Source organism: Aquarana catesbeiana, linkage group LG02 (genome assembly GCF_042186555.1).
Source record: "Aquarana catesbeiana isolate 2022-GZ linkage group LG02, ASM4218655v1, whole genome shotgun sequence".
Classification (NCBI taxonomy): Eukaryota; Metazoa; Chordata; class Amphibia; order Anura; family Ranidae; genus Aquarana; species Aquarana catesbeiana.
The window spans coordinates 161,178,062-161,196,633 of record NC_133325.1 but is presented as its reverse complement, the minus strand read 5'-3'; the positions used below and the strand labels follow the sequence as shown (position 1 = coordinate 161,196,633).

At 40.7% G+C, this 18,572-nt stretch overlaps 1 protein-coding gene across 1 annotated transcript; it reads right to left on the bottom strand.

The window, feature by feature from the left end:
- Positions 1-481: 481 nt before the first annotated feature.
- LOC141127361 (chymotrypsin-like elastase family member 1) lies at positions 482-18,323 on the bottom strand. Its single transcript, XM_073613705.1, has 8 exons — positions 18,284-18,323; positions 16,882-16,973; positions 14,115-14,215; positions 9,277-9,402; positions 4,537-4,673; positions 3,545-3,690; positions 3,308-3,457; positions 482-578 (listed from the first exon to the last, which is right to left on the bottom strand). The coding sequence occupies exons 1-8, from the start codon at positions 18,321-18,323 to the stop codon at positions 570-572; spliced, it is 801 nt and encodes a 266-aa protein (XP_073469806.1). The 3' UTR covers positions 482-569.
- Positions 18,324-18,572: the final 249 nt, after the last annotated feature.

Genomic DNA, 18,572 nt, shown 5'->3' with positions numbered 1-18,572 from the left:
CATAGCTTGCGACCGTGAGGACACTATAAAGTCAGCCCAATGAAGTTTCTCAGCCGCAATCACCTGATTGCAGCCACATCAAGCTTCCAATAGAAAGCTGTGTGCTGGGGTCCATACACACTTAAAGGACCACTTTTTTTTTTCATGGGGGGGGTGGCGCATGTGCGCCCCCTATTGACGGGCTGTCACTGCAAGATAATCTCGAACCAGTGTTTTGTAAAGGGGTAGAATTGTTGATTTATCTTTGATTGTATACCCTTTTTTAATGCATGACCATATCTTGTAGCTTTCTTAGCTGTGGCTTGGCATTGCATGCTATTACTAAGTATGTGATCTACAAAAAAAACCTAGATTCTTTTCCATCATTGATTCTCCCACTGGAGACCTTCCGGATGTGTAATTTGCTTATACAGTAATATAAAAAGCCATGTACAAATGTATAAAAAATGGACTAGACAGTAATTCTTGTGACAAACAATCTTTAATCACATTTTTAACACTTTTAACATTTCCATTGATATTAATAGAATGGATTCCAAAAACACTGCCTTGCTTTCCATAGTCTTGGTTTAGATGTTCTGAAATAAAATGAAACATATATAATACACTTAAATATATATATATATATATAATTTGTTTTGTTAAAAACGAATGGCATACAATACATCATTGCATTAAAAATAGGCACATGTATCCTTATTTTAGATGTATGATGTAATTTACTTCTATTAGAAAACACACCTCAGAAGGAATAAGTTTGAGCTGCAGCTCCACATGGGTTTACCTTGGGAACCACATGTCTTTTACTGCGCCATTTCATAAATGTCACTTGCTGCATACAGGAGAAGAGAACTGGGAGAGGAAGTCCAGTTGCTAATGTCACCAACAAGTAAGAGAGGCTGAGAATCAACCATTTCAGTTCTTCATAGATGTGTTTAGGTGACTTTCTATACCTGTATCTAACTAAGAAAGCTAGTCATAGATGGGTCGAAATTAGGCCAGTTCGGTAGGGACCAGCCAAATTTTGATCCATGTGTGTCTGATCTTAATTGACAGAAGTCGATCCAACAATCGATTTCTGTTGAACGGACTTGTTGGAAATGTATTTTGATCAGCCACTGATCAGTGTATTCTGTCAGAATACAATATCTCACTAGGGAGGATTCCTCTATACATCTATACACCTCGATTGTGTAGATTAAAGAAATTGTTCCTTTTTTTTTCGGCCTGCTGGCTAAATGAAAAGAAAAAAATCCATCTATGGCCAGTTTAAACCTGAAATAATTGTTTTTGGGTGGAACAACACTATAATATAATCCCCAAGTAAAAAAAAAAAAAAAAAAAGGGACGTACAAAAAGTTTTGAGGCAACTTTGATCATTTTAACGGCTCATTTTCTTCAGTGTTAACTGCAACATTATGTTCACAGATCTTTTATATTTTAATATTTTTTAGTTTGCCTTCAGTCTTATTTATTCAAGTAGAACTGATTTTATTTTGGATAGAGTGAGGGTTATAACCCATGTCAGTTTTTTTTTTCCCCATCTGTGTCCTATTAAAGCCTCTTACACATGATCGGATTTTCGGCAGGGAATTGTGTAATGACAGACCGTTTGCCTAAAATACGACCGTTAGTACACTCCATCAGACAATTGTTGGTCAACTTTCCGCCGACAAATGTTGGATAGCAGGCTAGTAAATTTTTGGCGGACAATGGCCTGTTGTCAGATTTTCATATCGTGTGTACACAAGGCCGTCACACAAAAGTCTAAAGTACAAACACGCATGCTCGGAATCAATGCTCACCAAACACGACATTAGCAGAAGGTGCCCAAAGGATGGTGCTCAAGAGCTGAAATTCCACGTAGTACGTCACTAGGTTCATGTTTGTTGGCCGACAATTGCGTACCGTTTGTATGCAAGACAAGTTCACGGCACACGCCATGAACTTCTACCGTGACGTGGCACTTTGTCTGTGGAAAATCCGATTGTGTGTACGAGGCTTAAAGCCCCATACACACTATTGGATTTTCTGCAGATTTTTGTCTTCAGATTAACCAAAACCATATAATATGACGTCAAACCTTAAGAGTTTAAATTTTTATGCAATCAGGCAGGCCCTTGCACTACATGGTTTTGGTAAAACTGAAGAGAAAAATCTGCAGAAAATTGAATAGTGTGTATGGGGCTTTAGAGGGATTTTCCTAAAAGAGAAGTATGTTTTTTTTATTTTAGATTCATACTTACCTATGTGGATGCTGCATCTGTCCCTCGCCGTCTCTGCACTGAGAACTGAGCCACTGAACATTGCTCGGTTTTCACAGATATACATATGGCTCGGTTTTCACAGATCACTGAGAAGAGAGCTGCTGACTGTCAGTCAGCGTCTCTCCTCTCTGCTTCTCCACGCTCACTGGAGCGCTGAGCTGTGGAGGGACTGGGAGTGGGCATCTTAGCGACTCTCTGAGACTGCCGTCAATCAAGTCAGCTGGCGAATCCAGACTTGGGCAGTTGGGATGATGCAGTGGCTCGACCGATGGCAGTGACTTTAGCGGACAGTGGACTTCAGACTGCTTTCTGCTGAAAACGGGTCACAGGAGTGCAACGTATTGCACTCCTGTGACCCATAGGAGAAGCCCAGCCAAAAAATCTCAGGCTGGACTTCTCCTTTAAGCCTAGAACACACGGGCCGAATATCGGGTGACATCGGCCAGTTCAATAAAAACTATGTATTGCAGCCGGTCCGACAGAAGCCAGCAGCCGACCGGCTCCTGATCAGCGCTTTCAGCCAATGAGCGCTGACCGGAGTGTTGGCGGGGGGGGGGGGGGAACCCTGTCAGAACACAATAGCTCAGCGGGAGAGATCGCTGTACTAACATTGGATTGTTAGTACAGTGGCTCCGATCTGAGCTGTCCCGCTGGGTTGAACAGAAAAAAACTAGTAGCGTGTACCAGGCTTCACCTTCCTGTCCCATAACTACAACAGGGAGTGAGATTAAAACCAGTGAGGGGGATTCCTGGTAGTCACCAGGGTCACCAAGACTAGTGTGCCTATTCAAAAATGTCTTCTCTATTCCTGTTCTGACAAACACTCAAAATTTGGGATTTTTTAATAACAGTCAACATGACAAAATATTTGGTGACTCTCAACAGTCATTAATAAAAACCTGACAGGTGGTCTAATCCACTCATCTAAAACCAAAAATACATAATTACCAATTATACATAAAAGCTTTCATGACATTTATTTGCTAATGTTAAACAATAGTCTTGCCCTAAAAATATACAGTTGTGAAGAAAATACTTACGCTGTTAATCCAGGAGATGTAAGCGGACACTCTGGTGAACACTGTGGGCTTCAGGTAAGCATTGCATCCAAGGGAGGATACAAAGCTAGCAATACCATGCACCTCAAACACTCCACTGACTGGACAGTTCAGAGGTCCACCAGAATCACCCTATGAATATAATATAAAAGTGATAAGTATTACTTTATCCAGAAAAAAAATGAATATTACAAAAAAACATAAAGAGGTAAAACTCACATTGCAACCAGCCTGGACTCCATTGCCACCAGCACACACCATGGTGGTCTTCACAGTGCTGCCCCAGTAGGAGCTGGTAGAGCAGGTTGCATGTGCAACAACGGGCAGGGGAGCCTGCTGGAGGATGGAAGGCAGAGATCCACCGGCTGTTGATTAAACAAATTATTTTATTTATATTAAGTTTAAAAGGAGGTTAGACATACTAGCAAAGTGACTGTTGCAGTAGAAATGCATTGTAAGTAAGAATATTTTAAAGTAGTATTAAAACCCAGAACCAAAAATGTAATATATTGCAGCTTACAAATCATTAGATGTGGTGGCTGCATTAGTTTTATTTTTTTTTTATTTTTTTTAGGCTTTTTTCCCCCTTCGTTTTCACCTGGTGATTTGGCCAGTAACACACCTTCTGTATTAGAGTGCCCGAGTGCACTGCAGTTACACAATCATTTACAGCAACCCTTTGTTTTTCATTTGGGATAAAGGTTCTACATGAATAAATAAAAGCTGACCATTGTAAGCACACCTGTCAGTAGTAAACGGCTTGTCTCAACACTCTAGCTGATACATTTGCAGCAGAGCATGTTCTGTTGCAAATCAACAGACTTAAAGGCCAATACTTCAGTTAAAGTAAAGGAAATCAAGCCTAAAAAAACAAAAAAACAAAAGCAACCATCAAGTCAAAAGAATTGGTAAGCTTTGTTTGTTTGGTGTTGGGTTTAATACAGCTTTAAGTACAGAATTCTAAGGTTTAAGTGTGTGTCTTAATACTAGACCACACACAAAATATGACTTGACAGCAATAAGCTTCATGGAAAACATGGATTACAGAAAAATATCTGTAATGTGCACTGGAGTCAGAATTTCTATTTTATTTTCCAACCTGTAAAAATCTGCAACCTGATTGCTAACAGCATCAAAATCAAAGGTTTATTTGAGATTTTTCTAAACATCAGTTATAACTGTACGTGTGATTCTGTTATAGAAATACTTACTGGTGGTTCTTCCCCATCCAGTAATTGTGCAGCTGTAGTTGTTGGCCAGGATACTGCCATCAGCTGGCAGAGAAGCCAGCTTAACATAGTTATTCAGAGTGGCACTGGCAGCCAGATGGAGGATGGCAATATCATAACTAAAAAAAGAGACCACATGATATACAATAATTAGCAAACACAAATTATTATTATACAGGATTTATATAGCGCCAACAGTTTGCACAGCCCTTAACAAAATGAAGGCAGACATTACAGTTACATTACAATTTGGTACAAGAGGAATCAGAGGGCCCTGCTCGCTAGAGCTTACAATCTAGGATGCCAATATATTATGTTAGTGTCTATACCCCAATTCCAAAAAAGTTGGGAGGCTGTGTAAAATCTACATAAAAAGAATGCAATGAATTGAAAATCTCATAAACATATATTTTATTCACAATAGAAAATAGAAAACATATCAAATGCTTACACTGAGAAAATTAACCACTTTAAACGCTTCTCCTTAGGTGGACGTCATGTGACATCCTGGAGTCTAAGTGGTTAAATCTGAATGATGCCTGCAGCCGCAGGCATCATTCAGACATCTTCTTTTTCTGCCAGCGATTCTCTGTCATGTAAACAATCATAGCGGTTCAGACGATTGATTATTTTTACAGACGACAGGAGGGAACATGCGATTGGTAAACCAGAGAAGGAATCTGATGTCGGCAGAAGTTTACCATAAAGCTGACCGAGGACCAGATGGTCCCCGGTCATCTCTATGACTCTCAGAGGCCGGAGGCCGGGTGATGTTATGACGTCATGTCCGGCCCTGGCAGATGTAAACACTGCCCTGTATTCGGCTGGAGAGTCTGAGTTCATTTTTTTTTTTGATCTCAGGCTTTCCAGCCTAGAGGAGAGATGTGGGGACTTATAAACCCCACGTCTCTACATAAAGAAGACCGGTCATGCCCTATTCTTATTACAAGGGAGGTTTACATTCCTTGTAACAGGAAGAAAAAAATTCAAGGAAAAGTGTAAAAAAATTTTTAAAAAGTAAAATAAATTAAAAAAAAAAAAAATTCAAAGCGCCCCCGACTTGCAGAAGCGAATGCATACGTACGTCGCACTTGCATATGTTAATGGAATTCAAACCACACATGTGAGGTATCGCCGCAAACATTAGAGCGAGAGCAATAATTCTAGCCCAAGACCTCCTATGTAACTTTAAACAGGTAACCTGTGTCGCCTATGAAGATTTTTAAGTACCGAAGTTTGGCACCATTCCGCAAGTGTGCTCAATTTTAAAGCGCGATATGTTAGGTATCTATTTACTAGGCATAACATCATCTTTCACATTATTTAAAAAAATTGGGTAAAATTTTGTGTTTGTGTTTTTTTTAATCATGAAACTATTTTTTTTCCCCAAAAAAAACACATTCTAAAAATTGCTGCGCAAATACCGTGTGACATAAAAAGTTGCAACAACCACCATTTTATTCCCTGCTAAAAAACATACAATGTTTGGGGGTTTTGAGTAATTTTGTAGCAAAAAATTGATGAATTTTACATGTAGGAGTGGCATGCCAGAATAGGGCCAGTATGGAAGTGGTTCAGAAAAAAATAAGTTCATTTTGAAATTGATGGCAGCAACATGTCTCAGATGAGTTGGGAGAAGGCCATGTTTACCATGGTGTATTATCCCCTCTTCTTTTAACAACACTCTGTAAGGCCCCTTTCACACGGGACGGATCCGTGTTGATCCGCCCCGTGTTTATCCACTGCTCAGCGGGGATTGCTCCGCTTTCCCCAGCTGAGCAGGCAGATGACAGGGCGGGACCTGCACACTGTGCAGGGACCGCCCTGTCAGATCTCCGCTCTCTCCTATGGGGGATCGGAGGAACACGGACCGTCTGTCCGTGTTCCTCCGATCCGCTCTGGAGACGGATAGAAAAATAGGATTTTCTTCCGTCCGCAGAATCGGACGAGAGCGGAGGCGGACGACATCGGGTGTTAGCGGATGTACATCCGCTGACACCCGCTATCCCATAGGGATGCATGTATGTCCGTATTTCATCCGAAAATGGATGGATGAAATACGGACATACTGTCCGCATGTGTGAAAGGGGCCTAAATGTCTGGGAACTGAGACCAGTTGCTGCAGTTTTGGGAGAGGTATACTGTCCCATTCTTGCCTGATATAGGATTCTAACTGCTCAACAATCCTGAGTCCTCTTTGTTGTATGTTTTGTTTCAAGATGCACCAAATATTTTCAGTTGGTAAAAGGTCTGGACTGCAGGCAGGCCAGTTAAACAACTGACTCTTCTACTAGAAAGCAACGCTTTTGTCATAGATGCAGTATGCAGTTTAGTATTGTCCTGTTGAAACTTGCAAGGTCTTAGCTGAAAAAGACATTGTCTGATGCATATGCCACTCTAAAACCTGGATATATCTTTCAGCACTGATGGTGCCTTTCCAGATGTGCAAGTTGGCCATTCCATATGCACTAATGCACCCCCATACCATCAGAGATTAGGGCTTTTGAACTGTGCACTGATAACAAGCTGGAAGGTTCTTCTCCTCTTTAGTCCGGAGGATGCGGCACCCATGGTTGGCAAAGTAAATGTCAAATTTCTATTCATCTGACCACAAAACAGTTTTCCACTTTGCAACAGACCATTTCAGATTAGCTTTGGCCCAGAGAAGATGGCAACGTTTCTGGATCATGTTCAGATATGGCTTGTTTGTTGCATGATATACAGGGGGGACGGAAAGTGTTCAGATCCCCTTAAATTTTTCACTCTTTGTTATATTGCAGCCATTTGCTAAAATCATTTAAGTTCATTTTTTTCCTCATTAATGTACACACAGCACCCCATATTGACAGAAAAACACAGAATTGTTGACATTTTTGCAGATTTATTAAAAAATAAAAACTGAAATATCACATGGTCCTAAGTATTCAGACCCTTTGCTGTGACACTCATAAACTCAGGTGCTGTCCATTTCTTCTGATCATCCTTGAGATGGTTCTACACCTTCATTTGAGTCCAGCTGTGTTTGATTATACGGATTGGACTTGATTAGGAAAGCCACACACCTGTCTATATAAGACCTTACAGCTCACAGTGCATGTCAGAGCAAATGAGAATCATGAGGTCAAAGGAACTGCCTGAAGAGCTCAGAGACAGAATTGTGGCAAGGCACAGATCTGGCCAAGGTTACAAAAAAAATTCTGCTGCACTTAAGGTTCCTAAGAGCACAGTGGCCTCCATAATCCTTAAATGGAAGACGTTTGGGACGACCAGAACCCTTCCGTCCGGCCAAACTGAGCTATCGGGGGAGAAGAGCCTTGGTGAGAGAGGTAAAGAAGAACCCAAAGATCACTGTGGCTGAGCTCCAGAGATGCAGTCGGGAGATGGGAGAAATTTGTAGAAAGTCAACCATCACTGCAGCCCTCCACCAGTCGGAGCTTTATGGCAGAGTGGCCTGACGGAAGCCTCTCCTCAGTGCAAGACACATGAAAGCCCACATGGAGTTTGCTAAAAAACACCTGAAGGACTCCAAGATGGTGAGAAATAAGATTCTCTGGTCTGATGAGACCAAGATAGAACTTTTTGGCCTTAATTCTAAGCGGTACAACTCTGTGACTGTTCTTGAATGGCCCAGCCAGAGCCCTGACTTAAACCCAATTGAGCATCTCTGGAGAGACGTAAAAATGGCTGTCCACTAACGTTTACCATCCAACCTGACAGAACTGGAGAGGATCTGCAAGGAGGAATGGCAGAGGATCCCCAAATCCAGGTGTGAAAAACTTGTTGCATGTTTCCCAAAAAGACTCATAGCTGTATTAGATCAAAATGGTGCTTCTACTAAATACTGAGCAAAGGGTCTGAATACTTAGGACCATGTGATATTTCAGTTTTTCTTTTTTTAAAAATCTGCAAAACTGTCAACAATTCTGTGTTTTTCTGTCAATATGGGGTGCTGTGTGTACATTAATGAGGAAAAAAAATGAACTTAAATGATTTTAGCAAATGGCTGAAATATAACAAAGAGTGAAAAATTTAACGGGATCTGAATACTTTCCGTCCCCACTGTAGATTTACCTTGCATTTTTGGATGGCACAGCAAACTATGTTCACAGACTGATTTTTGGATGTATTCTGAGCCCATGCAGTGATGGCCATCACAGAATCATGGCTGTTTTATTGCAGTCCTGTCTGAGGGCCGAAGATCCTTTCGATGATCATATGTACTGTAGATGATGATATAATAAAAGGAACATTATTCTGAAATTGTTTGACAATTTTAGGATGCAGCTTTTTACAGATCGGTGAACCTCTGCCCATCTTTACTACTGAGACACTCTGGCTCTTCCTTGTTAGTACGGCTTACTTTGCCAGCTTTTTATTGCCCTGTTCCAACTTTTTTTGAGATTTGTCGCTGCCATCAATTTCAAAATGACCTTATTTTTTGGTACGTTTTCTCAGTTTAAACATTTGATATGGTTTCTATTTTCTATTGTGAATAAAATATGAGTCTCCCCACAGTCACAATACAATAGCTCAGCATGAGTGATTCTTGATGTGGATGTTGTCTCTTTTTTTTGTTCAACCCGCTGGTTGAAAGAAAAAGAAAAGACTCATATATGGGCTGCTTAAGCCTGTCACCATAGTTCAAGAGCCATGCAGTGCACCCCTATGATTATCATGATGTCAAGTTGATATGGATGATAAGATAACCAGATCATGTCTTACCCAGCAGCTACATTGTTAGGATTCCATCTGGCATGCTTAGTGATGCTGGACACAGCAATGATCTGTTCAGTTCCCTCATTCACACTAAGGTTGTGATCACCAAGAGCCACACGGAAGGAGACAACTCTGTAAAAGAGAAATAAAGAGAAATAAAGAATGCCGTCTCCATGTGTAACCTGTTAACTGGACAGCTTTAAAGGCTGTGTTCACCGTTTCAGGCAGAATCTCACTTTTCATAATAAATTTAAGCCTTTTCGAATGCCTTTTCTGCCCAAGCCATCTCAATGTGCCTATCTCTCACTTAGCTAGTAGTCCATGGAAGCTTTGAATAGATTGTCAGCTTTGAGGCTGCATTCACACCTGAGCGTGTTGTTTTCAGACGTTTTTTCTGGTGTTTTTTAGCCTTTTTTTCGGGTGTTTTTGCAGAGTTCTTGCAGAATTTTTGTACAGGCGTTTTGAGGTCCAAAGGTCATCGATGTAAAAAGCAGTGAAACGCCTGTAATGTGCGTAAAAAGAAGCTCATGTACTTTTTTGAGCTTCAGGCGTATTGCTTCAGGCGACAGAACGCTCACATGTGAACAGGGGACATTGAAATGAATGGGATTTTGTTTGTTGGGCGTTTTGGAACTTTTGAGATGAGCGTTTTACGAGCTGAAAACACTAAGGCTGCTTTCACACTAGGGCAGGCGGGCATTGGCGGTAAAAGGCCGCTAGTTTTAGCGGCACTTTACCGTTGCTTTAGCGGCGCTATTTGGCCGCTAGCGGGGTGCTTTTAACCTCCGCTAGCAGCCGAACAAAGGGTTAAATGCGTCTGTGTAGCGCCGCTGCCAAAGCCCATTTATTATAATGGCAGAGGCAGTGAAGGAGCGGTGTACACACCGCTCCTTCACCGCCCCAAAGATGCTGCTTGCAGCACTTTTTTTAACGTCCTGCCAGCACACCGCCCCAGTGTGAAAGCACTCGGGCTCTTATACTGGGGCTTGCAGGGGAGCGGTATTTCATGCACTTTACAGGCGCTATTTTTAGCCCAAAAGCGCCTGAAAAATGCCTCAGTGTGAAAGGGGTCTAAGGCTGTATTCACACCTGAGCATTTAAAAGTCACGATTTTCACCGCGTTTTTGTACAGGTCACCATTGTAAAAAGCAGAAAAATGCCTGTAATCTGCCCCAAAGAAGCTCATGTTCTTTTTTGAGCTTAAGGCGTTTTCAGGCATTTTGCTCCAGGTGACAAAACGCTCAGATGTAAACAGGTGCCATTGAAATGAATGGGATTTTGCTTGTTGGGGCGTTTTTAGGGCGTTTTACAAGCGTTTTATGAGCTAAAAAATGCTCAGGTGTGAATGCAGCCTCAGGTGTGAATGCAGCCTTAATAGATTGTTCTAGGAAATTGTACAGAGAGATTGCATAGTGTATGGCCACAAGTACATGGGTGGGAGTGGATACAGACACTCAGCTGTCATTGCTCTAGTGTAAACACACCAATTTCACATTCAGGCCCCATTCACACTTAGTGTAGTGGGAACGCATTTTTTGGCACATTTTTCCCACGACATGCATAGGGCCAATGGGCTGCCCTACATGCAGCAAAGTAGCTCATGGGATTTTTTGCTATGTTGCAGTTTACATGTTTTTTCACTGCACACTTTGATGCATCTATCCTATGTTTTGTCACAAAGTAAAATGCGTGTTTGCGTCTGCATTTGGGGTGCCGTTCACAATTAATGGCAATCAAAAGCGCAACAAGTTCATTTTAAGTGTCTAAAGGTGCCCAAAACACTATACAATCTGATTGTAAAATGTTTTGTACAATCACCTTTAGATTTACCAAAACAATATAATAAGAGGACATGCCTATCTCTACAACCACTCTTTGTCCAATCAGGCAGGCCCTTGCACTGCATAGCTGATGGTAGATATAAAGGAGATTGCACAATCAAATTGTATAGTGTATAGTGAACTGTACAGACTTGCAGGGAAATAAACCATTGATCAGCAGAGGAAGACACTGGCTGTGTGTTCAAGGAGAACGATGCTCATTAAAAATGATTTCATGAAACTGCATAGGTGGGCAGAAGCAATCGCCTGGAGCAGGAGGGCAGGGGCAAGGTGTGTAATAAGCTACTGAAATACTTCCTCAGTATTTTCTCATTCCGCTAACAGTTTTCACGTCCCATACCAGGAAATCATGGAGGAGTTTTCTATAGGAGAAAGCCTCCAGTTTCAACAGAAAAACTACATTGATGGTATATTAGTACATAGAAAACCTACAATTTAGAAAAAAAAGGTGAACCAAACCTTTAAGAAATGCTAGACATAATGGGGTTGATTTACTAAAATCTGGTGCAGCTCTGCATAGAAACCAATCAGATTCCAGTTTTTTTTTTTTTTTTTTATCAAAGTTTAATTGAACAAGCTGAAGATAGAAGCCAATTGGCTACCATGCACAGTTGCCCCAGATTTTTCGCACTGTCGTTTTAGTAAATCAACCAATGGGGTTCCAATTATGCTAAGGATATAAAAGTCTCAGTATATTCATAGTAAAATCTAGCATTTTTGGAGATCCATAATGGCACTTTAACCGCTTCTGCCCCAGAAGATTTTACCCCCTTCCTGACCAGAGCACTTTTTGCGATACGGCACTGCGTCGCTTTAACTGACAATCGAACGGTCGTATGACGTTGCACCCAAACAAAATCAACGTCCTTTTTTCCCACAAATAGAGCTTTCTTTTGGTGGTATTTGATCACCTCTATGGTTTTTATTTTTTGCACTACAAACAAAATAAGAGCGACAATTTTGAAAAAAAACGCATCATTTTTTACTTTTTGCTATAATAAGTATGCCCCAAAAATATATAAAAAAAAATTTTTTTTCCTCAGTTTCCCGATATGTATTCTTCTATATATTTTTGGTTAAAAAAATAGCATTAAGCTTATATTGATTGGTTTGCGCAACAGTTATAGCGTCTACAAAATAGGGGATAGTTTTATGGCATTTTTATTATTAATTTTTATTAGTAAGGGCGGCGATCTGCGATTTTTTTCGGGACTGCTACACATCGGACAATTTTGACACATTTTTGGAACCCTTAACATTAATACAGCGATCAATGTTATAGAAAATGCATTGATTACTGTAAAAATGTCACTGGCAGGGAAGGGGTTACCACTAGGGGGCGATCAAGGGGTTAATTGTGTTCCCTAGTGTGTGTTCTAACTGAAGGGGGGAGGGGACTGTGTAGGGAAGATGACAGATCGCTGTTCATACTTTGTATGAACAGACAATCAGTCTCTTCTCCCCTCAGAAAACTGGAAAGTGTGTGTTTACACACACAGATCCCGCTTCTCCGTGTGTCATCGGCGATCGCAGGAGCCCAGTGGTGATCGTGACCGCCGGGCACTCGCATCGACTCCGGGGGCGAGCAGCCGATGTGATGCAAAAGCGTGTGCTGACCCCCCGCCCTACGCGTTTCGTCACTCTGTCATCTGGAGACGCTCCAGATGACGTCAGAGTGAGGAAACGCGTAGGGCAGGGTCAGCACACACTTTTGCATTACTTCCAGTCACCGGTCTTTGTGTCAGCAACAAATGCTTTTTTACTGAATGTGAGTACCCTTTCCATGATTTTAACTAATAAATTTGTTGAAGCAATAGCACACTATTGGCACCTTTTTCTCCTATATCTCGTATGACATTTAGGACATGAGCAGCAACTATTAATACACCAGAAATATCCAGCCCTCAGATTGCTGCACAGTGGCAGATACTGTGAACGCTCCACACCCCAAGAGTGGGGGAGGAGCTCTGGTGAGTGCGGCCACAATAAGAGCACAGAAAGAGCACGCATGCTGTGATCACTTTTTAAAAATGGACCATATTGTTTTCTACCAACACAGAAGCACTTTATTCTTTGGATATCAAAAGAACTTTATATCGGCAATAACAAATTCTTTATTTGTAGATTATTTATATTTAGATTTGTAATTTAATTCACAAGTTTTTGCACAAGCACTTTAGATCACAATGAAAATACGTAAAGTTTTATAGTAGCTGTCAGTGGGGATTTATTGATTTAATATATGAACACAGGAAATTATTTTGTTCACAATAGTTTGATAATATGTTGTATGTGTAATCCGTTTGAACAAATTGCACCATTACTTTCATATTTATCTATTTATTTATTTTAGTTGAAAATTTTTTAACACGGGTATTGAACGGCGCCATATCTACTTTATTTTTTCTTTAATTTTAGGCATCAGCTCTAAGGGGTTATTAATAAAGGTCCTGTAAATGTTCATGAGATGTATGCATTGCATATTCTGATTCTCTATATATTACCGAGGGTAGTTGCGATTCTGGTATAAATAGTGCAAGGTCGGCATTAGCTTCAGTTATATAATCTGTTTACACAAATCTCCTTTTTAAGGGAAACTTGGAAAAATTTGGGTGTTGACATTGCCGATCTCCTTATGAAAATTGTAGTTGTGTGGCTGTAATGATAACTTCATAGTTTAAATTATTTTTGAGTTACTGCCTAGAACAAGTATGGGTCTAAAAAGTCAGAGTGAAGGAAGAACTCCTGATCTGCATTCCTTTACAAGTCAGACTCAAAAGCATGAAATCCACTGAACATAAGTGCCTCCGTAGGAGAGGAAAGCAACGGCAGTTTATGTCTTTCACTCACCACAGGCTTCCTTTGTATTTCCTACACCCATTGCAGTTTTGTGCCTCTAACTTCCCTGTGCTCTTAGAAAATGCCCCCTGATGCCCCCGTCCTTTAAAATTTTCACTACAAAAAAGGAATATTTCTTCCTGTACACAGTGCAAGCTTTACTACCTGTCCACGCAGTGAGCAGCAGTCAAGACACGGTTAGCACGGATCAGGGAACCTCCGCAGGTGTGGTACCAGCTGCTGCCAGAGAGATACTGCAGAGAGATCTGGATAAAGAAAATATGCCCATTATAATCATATAAAATAACTATTTTTAGGTTACAGAGCAGCAATGCCATCAAACTCTTTCCATTATGGCATCTATTTAAAAGGTATCACTTTTTTTTTTAATATGTATACTAGTATTTGACTAAATGCATAAGGAAAGAAAATCCCCCCTAAAACCACAAAACAATCAATTTTTATTTCAGATATTCAGGAAAAGGGCCCTATATAAGGGATTAAGTTATACACATAATGTAAAAACTATACAATTAAAATGTACATGAAGACAGTTACATAGTATATTGCATTAACCCTTCATAATAATTCCTGATGCTTTTACATGAATTTCACTCACAGCTTTTTGATTGTATCCTTCGATGTAATTCGCAGGGCAAAGCCTGCTTCTTCATGTGGAATTATTTACTGAAGATATGAAATAAATATTTATTAACTACTTCAGGTCAGCCCCATAGCAGTTTTACTGCTACAGGGTGACACCTGTGCGCCGGATCACGTATGTATACATGATCTGGCTCTTCCGGGTAGGGGTGCACATGCACGCTGCCAGTGCCTGGCTCCCACTATGATCACACACAGCTGGAGCCCAGCAGCAGGTATCACTGACTCGATGTCTGCAGGCACCCGCCGATGATCGAGCAGAGAGGCAGAATGGCGGTCTGCCTATGTAAACAGGGTAGATCGCCGTTCTGACAGGAGGGAAGGCATGGATCCTGTATATCTGCTGATCAGGGACATGGATCCATGTCTTCCCCTAGTAAAAGCACCCTCCACACTGTAATAAAACACTGGCCAGGCATACAGTTAACCTTTTGATCGGCCCTGATGTTAACCCCTTCCCAGCCAGTGTCATTAGTACATTGACAGTGTATGTTTTTAAGCACTGATCACTGTATTATTGTCACTGGTCCCCAAAAAGTGTCAAAAGTGTCAGTTAGTGTCCAAATGTCCTTCGAATATCGTAGTCCTGCTATAAGTCACTGATCGCTGCCGTTACTAGTAAAAAAAATAGATGAATAAAAACCATAGCATGTAGATGCTATAACTTTTGCGCAAACCAATTAATATACGCTTATTGGTATATTTTTTTACCAAAAACCTGTAGCAGAATTCATATTGGCCTAAATGTATGAAGAAATTTGATTTCTTAATTTTTTTTTATTGGATATGTTTTATAGCAGAAAGTAAAAAATACTGTTTTTTGTTTTCAAAATTGTTGGTCTTTTATTGTTTATAGTGCAAAAATAAAAAAACGCAGAGGTGATCAAATACCACCAAAAGAAAGCTCTATTTGTGGGAAAAAAAAGGACATACATTTTATTTTGGTACAGCATCACATGACCGCGCAATTGTTAGTTAAAGTAACGCAGTGCCGTATCGCAAAAAATGGCCTGGTCATGAAGGGGGGTAAATCATCCAGGGGTCAAGTGGTTAAGTCCTATTTAATTTTGTGGCTTTTGACGATTTTCTTTTTTTTACCATGATTTTTTTTTAAAGAAACACATTTTTTGCCATGACTTGTTTTAGGTGTCATTTTAAACAGGGCAACTTATTGAATAAAATGGTTACTTTACTTAAGGTAAAACTACAGTAGGGAGTCAATGATTTTGTTTTCTTTCTGATAATATATTGTGCTTTATTACTGTACTGTACTGGTAGGGTTATCTGTACTTGGGGGGGGGGGGGGGAGCTGTAATGGTTAGGAGATTCTGTTCCAGTGGAATCTGTCTACTGACCTGTGCATTATGCTCTTCTGACCTTTACAGTCTGAGTTACGTACCCTGACCCCTACACCTTGTGTTACACACTCATGACCCCTGTGTTCTGTGCATCATGCACTCTTGACCCCTTTGTTCTGTGTGTCACGCATTCCTGACCCCTGCACTATATGCACTATGCTATATCTTTCATTCTCCTGACTACTGCATTTTGAATACTGGGCTGTATATGACATACTCCTGACTACTGTACTCTTTACATTGTACAAGGGTTGCTGGTTGTAAAGTAATCACAGCTATGCTAATGAAGTTCTTCTGCAAGGTAGGCTGTGTGCAGAAAAGTATTTGTAATGCCGCGTACAGACGGCCGGACTTGCCAACGGTCTAAACTTCGTTGGCATTTCCGACGGAAAGATTTAGAACATGTTCTATATCTGAATCCGTCGGAAATGCCGACAGAAAAAGTCTGATGGGGCATACACATGGTCGGAATGTCCAACGGAAAGCTCCCATCAGACTTTTTCTGTCGGGAAGTCCGGCCGTGTGTACGCGACATTAGAATATAATTTAACAAATAATTGTGCTGAGGTTTGTATATATATATATATATATATATATATATATATATATATATATTTGACACTTGATTTTTACACAATGGGTAAAGCATCTTTTTTGGGTGCAAGGACTGCATCATATATTACAGTGCACACAGTTAGTGGGCTCAAGTTTTAAGCCCCTACCACTGTTAGCGTAATTTTACCACACCCAAAATGTATCTAATTATCTCCTCTGGGTGCCCAAGGCTCAACTGGCTCAAAAAAGCACACAGACAACAACAACAACAAAAAAAAGAAGGAAGAACACATATGTCAATGCAGCCAGCCACTCCTGGACAATTATGGTTTCCAGATCTCAGGGTTAGGCCTTACCTGCCAGGGCCATGCATTTGGAGAAGCATCAGAACCTCCTACAACTTTTGCATTGTCCTCAATAAATCTGAGTTTTTCATCAGCAGCATATCCTGTGAGAAGAAAAGCAGGGCTTCAAACAGTTCAAGATCTGAAGTCTGAAGGTTTATAACTAAATTGGGATGGGTATATTATTGCATGATAGGCAGAGTAGCCAATGGGACAGTATGAAAATGAAAACATAGCAATATAATAATACACAAGCTATATAAGAAAGTGTTAGTTTAAAGTGTATGTAAACCCCAAAACAAAAAAAGGAATACACTGCTCATATTTGGAGTACAGTTCAGTCTACCGACTTAACCATTGGCTGGACCTGCTAGCTCTTTGTTCTGTGGCAGCAGTATGGATCTAATGAAGCAGTCATTCAGGAGGAAGAGCTTAAACCCTCCCCACCCGCACTACAGCCAAGCTCTTCAGTTCTGGGAGGGTGTCCATGGTTGTTCTCTCAGAACTGGGCCTCTTGTGGCGCATCAGGCATGGTCTGTGACAGCTGTATCCTTTAGACACAGCTGATCACAGATCGCGGTAAAGGACCAATCACAGTGGCCCTTTACCATGTGATCAGCTGTGTTCAATCACAGCTGGTCACATGTAAACGGACTTCCCGGTTATCTGCATTCCTTTCCTCATATGCTGTCTGTGTGAGGAAAGGAGAGCCGATAACTGGCAAGACTGACAGGGCACAGTGAGTACATTGTTTACACTGATAATCAGGGTAGCCCCATCAGTGCCGCTTATCAGTGCTGCCTATCAGTGCCGCCTATCAGTTTCCATCAGTGCTGCCTATCAGTCCCCATTAGTACCACCTCATCAGTGCAGCCTCATCAGTGCCTCCTCACCAGTGCCCATCAATACCACCTCATAAGTGCTGCCCATCAGTGCCGCCTATCAGGGTCCATCAATGCTGCCTATCAGTTCCCATCAGTGCCCATCAATACTGCTTCATCAGTGCAGCCTCATCAGCGCACATCAGTGAAGACGAAAAATTACTTATTTGCAAAATTTTATAATAGAAACTAAGAAAACTTTTTTAAAATACATTTTCGGTCTTTTTTCTTTTGTTTAGTAAAAAATTAAAAACTCAGTGGTGATTAAATACCACCAAAAGAAAGCTCTATCTGTTTCAAAAAAATTCTAAAAATTTTATATGGGTACGTTATTATAATTTGTTCAGCGTAATTATGCAAAATCAGTGCACTTCAAATGCATATTAAAAATTGACAGTTCCAGTAAAACAAAATCAGAATTCATAACTACAACATGTGTGATCAACATGCTTACTGTGCTACCTGATGTTAATATAAGACTATGAGCGGTTCGGTGGCTTTGAATACATATATTCGGCAATGAGAGAACTTACCACAAAGGACCAAAGCGGCGAGTACAAGGAACCTCAGCATTGTGAATTGGTTGTCCAGATATGTCCAGCACAACTCTGTACCGGTGCCCTGGTGTTTTATAGTCAGGCCACAGGCACTGGGAATCATTCCACATGTGAAACATGCTTGTTTTTCAGTTGTGGAAATTTACTATTATTGGTATAGGAAGGACAAAGTGAATAAATTTAGACATTTGAAGTGTAAAGTTCATTACCATTTAGCCTATATAAAACTAACAGGAGGCATGCTGTTTTTGCATTTCCCCTTATT

What these genes read in the sequence shown, in the direction of transcription:
- LOC141127361 (XM_073613705.1), bottom strand. Translation starts at nt 18,323, where the DNA reads ATGCTGAGGTTCCTTGTACTCGCCGCTTTGGTCCTTTGTG. An exon ending in CAAATGCATGGCCCTGGCAG is followed by an intron (nt 14,216 to 16,881) that starts GTAAGGCCTAAC and finishes TTCTTTATCCAG; the next exon opens with ATCTCTCTGCAGTATCTCTC. An exon ending in CCTAACAATGTAGCTGCTGG is followed by an intron (nt 4,674 to 9,276) that starts GTAAGACATGAT and finishes CTCTTTTTTTAG; the next exon opens with TTATGATATTGCCATCCTCC.